General features: G+C 39.6%; 1 protein-coding gene across 9 annotated transcripts in view; it reads left to right on the forward strand.

The window, feature by feature from the left end:
- Positions 1–13964, forward strand: part of LOC105463419 (zinc finger protein 827) — a 173833-nt gene that overhangs the window by 138652 nt on the left and 21217 nt on the right. For all 9 annotated transcript variants that reach the window (XM_071092970.1, XM_071092969.1, XM_071092968.1 and 6 more), the window contains one exon: positions 13726–13863. In XM_071092970.1, coding sequence (XP_070949071.1) covers positions 13726–13863 — 138 coding nt within the window. The remainder of the gene's footprint in view (positions 1–13725; positions 13864–13964) is intronic.

The raw sequence follows: 13964 nt of genomic DNA on the forward strand, positions 1-13964 counted from the left end.
ACTGTTGAAATCAGAATGTGGCAGCCTTTCAATTGGAGAAGGAGGATTTGTGAGTTCCCATATTAATATTAAATGCAAAAATCTTTGTTCATGCAACATTAAGGTTATAAATGTTCACATGCCAAAATTGGGAAATAGCAGAAAATAAGATTCTCATGGTGACATCTGTTGTCTGCTGTAGTACATGTTCCGTAATACAGTGTATGGTTGAAGACCGATTCGTTCTGCAAAGCCTTTGGTATGTAGTGTGATTAAGAACCTGAACCTCAGCATGTGGGGAGGCAGGGGGATGAGGTGAAGAGGGAGCTGAGCTGAGACTGACATCCCCCCAGTCAGAATTTTGCTGGAAGACCTTAGGCAAGCAATTAGCTTATCTACATCTCAAGTTCTCTATGAACTAGAAGCAATACTATGCCTTCTTCCAGTTCTCCCTAATTCACCAAAGATGAGGCAAAGATTCTGCTGAGGGAAGGTCTCCAAAGACCTTTTGAGGTTGAACTTTTACCATCAAAGTTAGAGGTAACAGCTTTCTGTTATAGGGTAGGAAAGTGTGATGTTTAGTACTGAGTGTCAATTTGATTGGATTGAAGGATGCAAAGTATTGATCCTGGGTGTGCCTGTGTGGGTGTTGCCAAAGGAGATTAACATTTGAGTCAGTGGGCTGGGGAAGGCAGACCCACCCTTAATCTGGTGGGAACAATCTAATCAGCTGCCAGTAAATATAAAGCAGGCAGAAAAACGTGAAAAGGCAAGACTGGCCTAGCCTCCCAGCCTACATCTTTCTCCCATGCTGGATGCTTCCTGCCCTTGAACATCAGACTCCAGGTTCTTCAGTTTTGAGACTCAGACTGGCTCTCCTTGCTCCTCAAGCTTGCAGACAGCCTATTGTGGAACTTGTGATAGTGTAATTTAATACTTAGTAAACTCCTCTTTATATATATATATACACACACACACACACACATATATACACACACACTATTAGTTCTGTCACTCTAGGGAACCCTAAGGGTGCAGTATGCACAGGCTGGGACTTCTCAGCCTTGTCTATGTGGAAGTTATTGACATTAAATTACATATGTATGCATCTATGCATGTTTTCTCTTGCCTATAGCTAGTGGAATTTTAAACAAATCCACAAATATTTATTGTCTATTATATTTAAGATCTATGTAAAGAGAGGGTAGGAAGAGATGCTTTTTAAAGGTGGCCAAGTCATAATGCATGAGAAAAATCAATACACAAACAGCCTACAGTAATACAGGGCACATAACTAGAATGTATTGCATTTCCACTCAGGAGTAAGGTAGTCCTGCCATATTTTCCAGTTTATTATTTGATCTTTCTCTAGTGTTATTTGTAGCCAAAATTTTACATTGACCTTTTTATTTAATTTATTTGAATTCCTTTTCAATTTGAAAATTGAAATGGAAGGAAGACGTCTTTTTTAAATGTAGGTACTTCTTTTGCTCAACTACTTTGGAGTTGAATCATTGAATATTATCTGTTACTTAAAAATATCCCAAGCCAGGCGCAGTGGCTCAGACCTATAATCCCAGCACTTTGGGAGGCCAAGATGGACAGATTGCTTGAGCCCAGGAATTCGAGGCGGCAGTGAGCTATGACCGTGCCACTGCACTCCAGCCTGGGTGACAAAGAGACCCTGTATCTTAAAAAAAAAAAAAAAAATTATATGTCTATTCCTGGGCTGTTGGATATATATATTTCTGGTTTGTGGGCCAAAAGTCCATTTCCCAATCCTGAAATGACAAATAGAAGTAGCTTAGATTTTTCATTTATTTATATTGACAGTAGTAATGCCATTTCTTTTTTTTTTCTTTTTTTTTTCCCTTGTGAAAACTGAAAACAATAGAATGCCCTGACTTTCATATACAAATGCAATAGTTCAAACTCTTTGTCAATAGGATATGCATTTGGAGTAGGAGTAAATTTACATCAGACCTTCTACACTCTTAACTCCATTCCATTCTTCAACAGGAACATTGTGTTCACAGCAGCTAATGAGGTTGTATTTTGATCTGAGGCCATGAAATGCAGCAGCACTTGCCACCTAGGAAAGAGAAACATTTAACACATGGTGTTGGCCTCCTTAGCACCAGGTCCAAAATGAGGTCACTATCTCATAGAAATCTTGAGGCCAGAAGCTAAGCCTCAAGGCTATCAGCCTTTATCTACTTTGTCACAGAAAGTAGAGGTTTTTGCAAAGAGGAATGACATACCCCATGGACACAACTAGAGTTGTGTGCAGTGTAAGAAAAGCTGTAGAGTACATGCGCTTCCTAGTTGGGCATCCTGGGTTTAATCCTGGCTCTCCCTCATACCAGCTATGTAAGAACAAGCTGATTTCTTAATCAATTCTGCGCCTTGATTTGTCTCATCTATAAAATAAGGATAATGAGACCAACCTTAATCTTTTGTTAAGAGGATTAAATGAAATTATGCAAGTAAAACCTGTAGCCTTAGCACAGTGCCCAGAGTAAAATCAGTGCTAAATAAATCTTAGCTATTCACATGTATAATTCCTCTTTCAGCTACACCTAAATCCAAAGTTTTCTCAACCATTAAAGAAAGTATGTGTGTATTCAAATTACTGAGAATAATAGAGATGGCCTATTTTATTTATATAAAAAAATATATGCCAACTATGCTACTTATTATTACTGGTAACTAATTATCAGTGCTGCCAGTCATTATGACATACATTCATAGGAAAATTCTAATAATCCCTTTCCTCCTCTCCTAGTTAACAAAGTGCTGTGGTCTAAATGTTTATGTCCCCCCATTTCAATTCATACGTTAAATTCCTCACCCCTAAAGTGATGCTATTTAGAAGGTGGAGCCTTTGGGAAGTGCTTAGGTCTTGGGAGTGGAGCCCTCATGACTAGGATTAGTGCCCCTCTAAAAGAGGCCCTTACAAAAGACCCCTTGCCTCTTCTGCCATCTGAGGGTAGAGTGAGAAGATGGCTGTCTGTGAGGAAGCAGGACCTTCCCAGACACTGATTCTGCCAGTGCCTTGATCTTGGACTTCTCAGCCTCCAGAACTATGAGAAAAACATTTCTGTGGTTTATAAGCCATTCAGTGTTTTGTTATAGCAGCCTGAATGAACTAAGACACAAAGTATTTCCCAGTCCCGTGTCTGTGATTGCCCGCCTGAGGAAAATGATTACATAAACCAACAAACAGAAAAAATTCCCATCATATAAAAACATGTAACTCTGCCTAATCAAATAGGTAGGATTTCTGGATCAAAGAGAAAAAATATTTGTGACCACTGTTGCTTTAAAATGTTAAATCTGCCATCAACTAACAAAAATGTTATAATGTGCTAAAACCCAAGGTCAGGAGAAAGGCAAAGTAGAATAGTTATATTTTCTGTTAATACAAAATTCAATAGGTTAGGAGCAGAGAAAGAGGAAGACTGAAAATTTGAAACTGGATGTCGTCACACAAGAATATTGCAGTGTCTGGGAGCTGATAAGGGCTTTAAGGAAATTTAGAAATCTTTAAAGGAATGGTTGATATGATCAAGGCTTGTTCATAAGAAAAGAAGAGTAGAATAATTGAGAATACCAGTGGATTCCAATCTTAGTGAAGAGAACTGCAGAATCCCTAGAGGCTTACTTGAATAATATTTGGAAATGACTGTGACTTGAATTTTAAAAAGAAATATATTCAGTATTCTGTAGGTATGATGCATAGCACATTGCAAAATTTCAGGAGTAAATTAACATTAAAATTTTAGTATTTTAGAAAGTCTGGATTTACTTTCTAAACTCAGTATTTCTAGAATATTAGAGTATTTTAGAATCGTTAAATTTTTAATTATAGTGATCTGCTCTTTTCATTTCGTTTATTCCTTTCCTCATTTACTCAGTAAATATTAATATATATTGAAAACCCAGTTCAACAACAAACAAGAGAAAAGAGGAAATTCTTGTATTTGCCCAATGATAATGTTTTTCCTCAAGGTGTTCTTATATGTGCCCATACTTTATAGTAAATTACAGAAGATAACTTTTGGATTTAAAGATGTGCTATCACCTAATACAGTCTTTAGGTAGCTCTGCACTTGAATGCCTGTTATTTTTCTTCACTGGGAAAAGTTGAAAGAACAGACTATAAGGGTCTCATTCTGGAGCAAGTGAAAGCTGACCTGAAATAAGTTTTATGATTAAAATTTACATAATTGGTGCTCAGATTTTTCATATGCAGCAACTCACTAGATGTAAAGATGTAAAGAAGAGGCCAAAGAGGCTTTGGGTAACAGAAATGAGGCAGAGCCTCCAAATTCCACCATTCTCTCTCCAGGCAGGCCCTGGGGGAAGCATTTAGGTTGCCTCAATAAAGCTCTCTTTAGATTTATGTGATCGCGGATGCTTCTTCTTTATGGTTGGTGAATTTACAGCGGAACAAATCGAGATTGTAACAGACAGAAGATCTGTCTCTCGTGAAATAAATTAGAACCATTAGATTTTCCTCTTTGGTCTTGTAGTATAATGTAATAAATGGTTGAGAGTATGGGCTTTGTAGTCAGACAGATTTGGGTTTGGGAAAGGCTATCACTTACCAGCTAGATGACCTTGAGTTTAGCCACCCTGAGCTTGATACTGTTTTTGTTTTCTTGTTTTGTTTTGTTGTAAAATAAGAATGGTAATCATAGTGTCTTAATACATGGTGCTGCTATAAGGTTAAATATTAAACATATGTGTAAAATGCACCATATAGTGACTAATGCAGTGGTCAGTCCTCCATAAATATAAGTTATTGTTTTAATTATGTATGGTCTCCTTAATATACTGTTAACAAACTCCAATATTGTTTTGCATAATAGAGATAAATTGCCAAAATTGGATGAAACTATACACGTTAAGTCTTTATTTGTTGGAATCATGTTCAACTTAACCACAGAGACTTAACCAATTATGGATTTGTTTTCTCCCATAATAAAGAATTCAGAAATAGGCAATGTAAGACTGGTATAGCTATTTGAGGAAAACGTCAAGGACCCACCATTTTATTTTCTGCTCCTCCGTCGTTATCGATGGCCTTCATCTTTATGATTGAAAGAGAGCTGCGGTACCTCCAGACAGCCAAGAAGGAGGAGGCAGAGTGAAGGGCAAAAGTCTTTATAGGAACTACCACCTATATCTCATTGTCCAGAACTGTGTTCCATGACCAGCCTTTAATAGCAATGGAAGCTAGTAAGGAAGGTATGTTTTTAACTGGGCACATTGCCACCTTGAAACAAAACAAAAACCCGCATATTCTGTTAGACGTTGAGTAAATAAACATCAGTTTCTGTCACAAAGCCAAACAAACTAACAAAAAAGACATAATTTTCAGGCCTGATTATTTTTCTAACAAAGATTTATAAATGGCCTGAACATTGGGACATTCTGAGGGCATTTGCTAAGACCTTAAATCCTACCATCATCATTAAGAAGAGAAGTGGTCACTGGTCTGTGTAATGGGCAAGATAATAACCAGGTCCTTTAGACATGATTCCTGAATCAATATTGTCAGTTTGCTTCCATGTTGTAATATAAAACTAGGTTTACGTTCAGTACAACAGTCCTGATCTTGATGATGTGATTATGTCATTTATTCAATAAGGTTTTATAGAGGATCCCACTAATCTTGGAAATACAAGTACAGGGAAAACACGGAAGCAATATCCAACTTTTCGTATGTGGATTTTGTAAAGGATTCAGTTATATAGTTTTTTTTTAAAAGAAATATTGTTATAATGGCAGACATCAATTGGCCTAGATTCTGGCAGTGACTATCTACATTTGGAGGCTTAGAGAAGGTCCCGATGGTGCTCAAGTTCTATGTGATCAGCCTCACTGGAATTAGGGACATCTAGTACTAGCCATTTCTGTTACCCAAGGAATCAAGGTCCAGTTTTCTACTATTGATTTAAAATGACCTGCATAAAGAACCAGATATAGAAAACACGGTTATTTACGATACAAATCAATCAGTAAGTATTTTTTAAGCTGTTACCCAGCACTAAGCAAAAAAAAAAAAAGGTCACCCAGTTTTCCTGGGACGATTTTTCAGAAGCAGCTGTTTACTAAGCAGTTGGCATTGATTATATATGGCTTAGAGGAGCAGGCAGACTGTGGGTCTGTCTGTGCTCTCCCAGAATCACTAGGCAGATTACCTGGGGTAGTTCCTCAGGTTCTCTAGGCCTCAGTTTTCTTATATGTAAAACAGCAACTTTGAAAAAAAATGATTGTTAAGATTCCTCCTTGATCTTGGGTTTGGGGCAGGATGGAGATTTAATTACTGTGGAAACTGTTACTTGACCCCGTGCAAGATGTGGGGTGCCCTGGGGTCTGAGAACTCCTGGAGTGACAGGCTTCCTTTTTTGTCCTCCTGAAAATGAAGGAGTTGGATTGGAAGTATCAGAGTCCTCTACTTGATCTAATGCTCTGTCAGAGTTTGATAGAACTGTCACCTGAATTCTATCAGATGGGTTTAATTAATAAAAATTTTTGGAGACATGCTTGATGGGTGTCATCTTCCCAGGGCCTGTGCATGGACCCTCTGAAAGTAGTAATGCAAAATTCTACTTTACTAAGTTTGTTAAGCATTGAAGGTTGAAATGAGCCCAGAGATCAAGGCTGTTAACTCTTTTACATCTAAGAATCTCCACCCAGTGTTTCTAACTGAGCACAGATTGACAAAAACTATTTCTTTTTTCTTTTCTTTTTTTTTCTTTTATTTTTTGAGACAGAGCCTTACTCTGTCACCCAGGCTAGAGTGCAATGGCATGGTCTTAGTTCACTGCAATCTCTGCCTCCGGGTTCAAGCGATTCTCCTGCCTCAGCCTCCCGAGCAGCTGGGACTACAGGCACATGCCACCACACTCAGCTAATTTTTGTATTTTTTATAGAGACGGGGTTTCACAGTGTTGGCCAGGCTGGTCTCAAACTCCTGACCTTGTGATCCACACGCCTTGGCCTCCCAAAGTGCTTGTATTACAGGCCTGAGCCACTGCCCCCAGCCGACAAAAACTGTTTCTCAATTCTTCTATCTTAGCAGTTCATTGAGGCAACACCTTGACCTGCAGAAAAGCCTGTTTTTGGGTGAGTGTAATGGTACTTAAAGGGGAAGCTGGTTCCACCAACACCTGCAGAGAGGTGGTCATAGGGAGCCTAGTAAGTCTGTTAGGACTGGCATGAGCAACACTTCTGGCATCTTGTGCAGGGTCACTAGTAGTAAATGAAATGATGGGACAGGTCACCAGTGCCAGCCATCTGCACTGTGGCTGTTGTTCCAGTACAGCTGTGACACGGCAAGATAGATCCTCTGAGCTGGAAATTCTAAAACGGTAGATGTTGGCAAGTAACCCTAAATTGAAATTACTCTGAAAAAATTAAAAAGGAATGTAGATGAGCTGCAAGCACTGGAACAAAGATATTAACCCCCGAAGAGTCATAAACCACAGCTGACTCTTAGCTTCACAAGCAGCCCTCAGAAGGTGGTAGCTTGTTTTAAGCAGAGGCCATGCAGAACCCATGAAACCAAAGGACAGAGCCAGTAGGGCTAGAGTCTGACCAGAAAGTTCCATGCCCTCTGCTTTCTGCCTGGAAAATGACCTGGTAGGTTTTAACCTATTCAAGACTACAGAGGATTTCAGAATTTCAGTTTGAGGTATGCCTCAAAACAAAACATTCCAGCCTTGATCATGAAAGAAAGAAGTGATCAAAATACCACATGTCACAATGGAAAACCCAAGCGGCCCCAGAGCCTCTTCTTCAGTAATGAGATTTAGTTGATCTGAACAGTTATTTATGCATTGAGGTCATATTTTGGCCAATCTTTTGCTTACAGCTGTCGCCAAATAAAGCCTTCTGTCTTAGCATTTCTTTTACCAAAATCAGGTTGAGAGATGGTTCTTCGAGAGGGCTGTTTTGTCAGAGAATACAGGGATCTTTTCACACAGTAAAGTGTGCCCACAAAGCAAAACAATACACCAAATATAGGGTCAAATTATGTTAAAATTGAAAGGAAGCAAACTAAAGTCCTTTCCTTTGTCCCTGTTGTTTTTTGAGGTTTTGCTTATTTGTGTGTTTGTTTAATTTTACCGAAAATGCTCCCCAATGGCAATGAAAGGTTCAAGGGAACTTTCTTCAGTAATACCATGTTTACCTCAGAGAGGACTGGCTTTTAGGACTTCCCTATCTTGTTCCTTCTTTATTCTAAGTTTTGACATATTAGAGTTTCTAACATCTCTGTGCCTGGAAATATTCTAGGCTTACACTTTTAAGAAGAGAAATGGAGAAAAGTGCTAGTGTCTGTGGATTGTTGCTAAATCTGCACATGTCCATGTGTAACCAAGAGTATTAAACTCAGAGCCAAAGAACAGGAAGAGAAGAAAAATCCCTCCTTTGTTTGTTTGTAGACTTTGGCATTGATTTCATATGGCTTGGAGGAGCTTGAATGACACCGTGGGTCTGTCTCTGCTCTCCCAGAGTCACTAGCCAGGTTACCTGGGGTAATTACTTAGGTTCTCTTGGCCTCAGTTCCCTAATATATAAAACAGAAGACATTGAACAAGATGATCGTTCAGGTTCCTCCTTGAACTAAGATTTGGGGCAGGATAGAGACTTAGTTACTGTGGAAACTGTTGCCCAACCTTGTGCAAGTTGTGGGTTACCCTGGGGTTGGAGAGGTCCTGGAATATAAGGCTTCATTTTTATCCTCCTGAAAATGAACAAATTGGATCTGAAGATAACTGAGTGCTCTACTTGATACAATGTTTTGTCAAGCAGATTTTGATAGAATTCTCTCCTGAATTCTACGAAATGTGTTTAATTAAGGAAAATTTTTGGAGACATGCTGGATGGGTTTCATCTTCCCAGGACCTATGCATGAAATGAGACATGTCCCCTTGAATAACTAGGTTATAAGAAGCATAGTTTGCTGTATTGTATTTTGACCAAGTAGTCCTCATCATTATGGATGACAGACCTCAATTCACCATTAATAGGAAGAGCTGAAAGCCTTGTTTTCGGATTGCTAAGATGGGATCGTTCTCCTTACACTGTGTTCCTATTTTTCCAGCTGTACTATAAGGACAAAAGTGCTTAATCCTATACACCTGTTTGCTTCATTTAAAACAAAAACCTATATAAGGAAGAGGAAAAGCCCAAATGACATTCAAGGCAAACATCATAGGTGGAAAAGTGGAGAAAAAACATCTGATCACATAATACCGAGTAGCCAGGAATTTCTGGAAGCAATTTATGGTTATCCCAGGGATCAGAACATAAGAGTGTGAAAAGAAATAAAATGCTTTATAAGAGACAAAATCCTATGAGACTCCATACAAAAAAAGAGGTTACCATTAGACAAGTATTTCTAAAAGAAATGAAGAGAATCTTAAGTATACATTCAAGCTACTTAAAATAATGAAACAAATGCTAAGGGATAGGGGAATCAAGATGAAGAGTAGCAAAAATTTAAAAATAGTACCCATATTCCAAGCTGTTTTGTGACTTTGGAACTACTTAAAAGCAGTTATTGATATGTGCACTTTTCTGTTACATATATTATGCTTCATAAAAAGTTTTTTTAAAGGAAATTCCTGAGTAATCTAAAAGAAGCTTTTAAGGTTTTTCTTTCCCAACAGAAGAAGATAATTAAGATGGAAATGTGTTCGGCTGGCTGTACACTTGTTGCTGTTGATAATTAATGTGGAGAGTTCTTCACAGGATGGGGGATTTTGGGAATTAAAGCCTGTCAAAAGGTGGAACCTAATGTTCAAAGTCCTAAGACCAAGAGGAACCATAGGAAGGGCCTTCAGTTAAGAATGTTACAAGTAACAGAAAACCCAACCAATGGTGGCTGAAACAAACAGGGACTTATTTCCCTCACGAAACAAGAAGTCCAGAAGTGGGTGGTTGCTGGTGTTCATTCAGCTACTGAGAAATGTCACAGAGGACTGTATTAGTCAGTTCCTGCAGTGCTATCAAGAAATACATGAGACTGGGTAATTTATAAAGAAAGGGGTTGAATTGGCTCACAGTTCCATAGGCTGTACAGGAAGCATGATGCTGGCATCTGCTTGGCTTCTGGGGAGGCCTCAGGAAGCTTCCGGTCATAGTGGAAGGTGAAGAGGAAGCAGGCACATGTTACATGGCCAGAGCAGTAGGAATAGAGAAGGGGAAGGTGCTGCACACTTTTAAACAACCAGATCTTGTGAGAACTCACTCACTATCATGAGAACAGCACCAGAGAGACCATGCTAAACCATTCATGAGAACTCCACCCCTAATGACCCAGTCACCTCCCACCAAGCCCCACCTCCAATACTGGGAATTACAATTTGACATGAGATTTGGGCAGGGACACAGAACCAAACCATATCAAGGACCTATACTTTTCCCATCTTTCCCTTTCTCCATCTTTGGCAGTTGGCTTTTGTCTTCATGCCTCATATTCACAAAATGGCTGCCAGAGTCCTAACCATTTCTTCTGTGATCAAGGCTGGAAAAGAGAAGGGGGCAATACTAGTCATATCCTTCATTTTAACGGAAACGCAAAAGCCTTCTCAGAACTTTGGCACATGGCTACCCCAGCTGCTTCCATGGCTGGAGAAGTCAGGGGATAAGGAAAGCTGACAATGACTGTTGGGTTAACTGACAAATAGCAACTGCCAGAGTTCATCATAAAGGGAATCATCTTGTGGCTTGATGCTATTGGGAAGAGGTAAGAATTTAGAGCCTTTGGAGGTATGGCTCAGGACTGCAAACATTTCCACTAATAGAATCATGAAAGCAGTTAGTGAATTGAGTTAAAACAGTAATTCAAAAGGCAGGTAGCCTGATTTTTCATTCTGAATTGGCCATAGGCCTTAATGAATGCTACTAAATTATTAGTCTTTTGCTCTATAAAATAAGAATAATGTCTATTCTCTGCCTCACTTGGACCCTTTTATTCAGTCATTCATTTACTCAACAAATATATACTAAGCACCTCTTATGTAGCAGAGATTGTGCTAATGCTGAGGATACACAAATAAATAATGCAGAACCCTTCCCCCAGGGGAGGGAGGCCAGGGGACGTGTTGACTGAGCACTGCTTCACGTTGGACTATGCTGGCTGGGCTGGGTGTTTTATATGCATATAAATGGCTTATATGCATATATATGGCTTATAGAAGATATGTAAACAAGTGATATAACAGGTAAAGTGGTACAATGGAAATATTCATAAAAGTGCCCTGGGACAGAGCAGGGGAAATGACTAAATCTTCCTTGGGAATTGGGCAGGGCTTCACCAAGGAGATGAAATCTGAGATGGGGCTTCAAATTGAGTCTGAGTTTATTGTGCAGAAGTAGTTGTGGGGAGTAGCTGTTGGTGGAGGAACAGTTGATTCAAAAGCAATGACACTTAAAAGGGAATTGTTTGTTCCTGAAAAGTCAAGCAGTCTACTTTGCCAAGCATTTGGGTGGTGGGAGGTGGCCAGAGCCAGGCCATGAAGGACTCAGAAGCCAGAAGTTTGGCCTTGAGGAGCCATTGGCATACAGAACAAGACATGATGAGATTTGTGCTTTCATCATTTTCTAAGACCAGTGGAAGGAATCAGACAGTTCATGATGCTTCAACTTCTTGAGTACATGACTGATACTTGAAGGATTTATTAAGATGCTTATCTATTTTTAATTGCATCTACTTGTTTGGTATTTGACCCAATTCATTCATTCTTGTTATGAATGTATTAAGAGACCCTGCACCCTCTTGACCTCTCCTTATAATTATTACCATTATCGTTCTTGGAAGCACTGTTTTTATTATACACTGAAAAGGAGCTACTGATATACTGAAATTCACTGCACAGCTGAAATGCCCACTGCTTGGACTCAAGGACAGTCGTCTAAGAGTAGTTCTTGTTCTCAGAAGTTCAACTCCCTTTTTTTAATTCTCTTTCCCTTGAGAGGTTTTTAGTCACACATTTCTACTTTAATAAGAGCAACTCTTCTCCCTAAGGCCCCAAGTGCTACGTTTTAACAAACACAGATAAATCAATTCATGTGCTTTATCAGTGTTGGGATTGCTGGCAGGTGCCTCACAGCGAACATTATTGCAGTTTCACCATCATTTCCCCTCCTCCCCTTTCCAGACATACATTCATATTTGTTTCTTCTTCCCTTAGATTACCCTAACTGGAAAATCATTCAAATGAAAATTGATCCTGTTGATTTATCCACATACAGGTGGAAGCCTGTATTGGGAAGCAGTTTTAACCAAATTGTGTGAAATAAAGTTCTTTCTTCTGATGTTATCTCTGACTCGTGTTGTGAGCATATTCATCTGCTTAGATTGTGAGAAGTTCTTACCACCATTCAATTATCACCACATGGTGTCCAGTTCTAAATGCAGCACTGTGCTTTAAGGAGATTTGCAATGATTTACTGAGGTAAAAGACAAGATATTAACTTAATGTATCATTTGTCTTCGTCTTCAAAGTGAGGTGAAAGGCCTATCAGTGGCCCATTCAAGTGTCCTTTTAGAAGTGTCTCCTTCCCTTTTCCTGGTGTTCTCTGTCACCTATTTTATGACATTATCATAGAAGGAATGTTTACATAATCTGGTACAGTTCCACAAGAAGAAACATGAATTAGGATTAAAGGTAATCCTAGGGATAAGAATGAGAAAATAAAAACTCTTTAAGATGATTAGAGAATGTATTAAAGTCCATTTGTTTCGTTCATGGCTATGAATTATGGGTGGACAACTTGTGGCACTCACTGTTTTCCCAAATGTGAGACCTTTGGGGAAATTCTGGTTCATTCTTGCATTAGGGGATTTTCTGTGGCACGGTGTGCGGTAGTCATCACTGAGTCTACTTAGCACAAATTCCTCATTAAGGATTTTGCTCAAACTGGAATGAAGAGCAAAGCTTTCTTCTTAAAGAGAATGAAAGTGTATTTCCTTTCAAGGGATAGCACCATTTGTTTTCACATCAGAATCTGAGACTTACATTTTTTTTTTTTTTTTTTTTTTTTTTGAGACAGCGTCTCACTCTGTCACCCAGGCTGGAGTGCAGTGGTGTGATCTCAGCTCGCTGCAACCTCCGCCTCCCAGGTTCAAGCGATTCTCATGCCTCAGCCTCTGAAGTAGCTGGGATTACAGGCACCCGCCACGATGCCCAGCTAATCTTTGTATTTTTAGTAGAAACAAGGTTTCACCATGTTCGCCAGGCTGGTCTTGAACTTTGCAGCTCAAGTGATCTACTCGCCTCAGCCTCCCAAAATGCTGGGATTACAAGTGTGAGTGACCAAGCCCAGCCTACAATCCTTTATTTACTGTCTTGTGGCAAGAGCCTACGTTTCTGGAATTTTAACATGCAAGTCAGGCAACTCATTCAACAAGTATTTATTGAGTATCTGCTGTATACTGGGCACAGTGCTGTCAACTGACTAGAGGGTTAGTTGGCTGGTCTTCAGTGATGAAAGACAGAAAATACTGAAGATTTGACGGGTGTCGGAATCCACTTGCCACCACAGCTTTCAAGAATGGCCTTCTTAGAGACAGGAAATGAGCATCAAAACCAGTTCCGGAGACTCATTTGCAGTTACTAGCCACGTTCTTCAGAGGGAAGGCTCTGCTGAAATCCTGAATGTTGACTAACAGAAAATGTATTCTTGTTGCCTTATTTCTCATGATGCTTTGTTCTTTTGACCCAGAAACAGAAAAGATAGTCCTAGAGGCAGGGAATGGATTACCATCCTGGAAATTCAATGACCAACTTTTTCCCTGTGACGTGTGTGGGAAAGTGTTTGGCCGACAGCAGACCTTGTCCCGACACCTGTCGCTGCACACAGGTGAGTGAGTGGGGCCTGGGCTGTCAGCCCTCCATGCTCCATCACCAACTTCTTTACTCTCCAGAAGCTGAGTTTCTCTAAGAGAGGCGTTACAGGAAGCG

The sequence above is a fragment of the Macaca nemestrina genome, chromosome 3, assembly GCF_043159975.1.
Source record: "Macaca nemestrina isolate mMacNem1 chromosome 3, mMacNem.hap1, whole genome shotgun sequence".
NCBI classification, from domain to species: domain Eukaryota; kingdom Metazoa; phylum Chordata; class Mammalia; order Primates; family Cercopithecidae; genus Macaca; species Macaca nemestrina.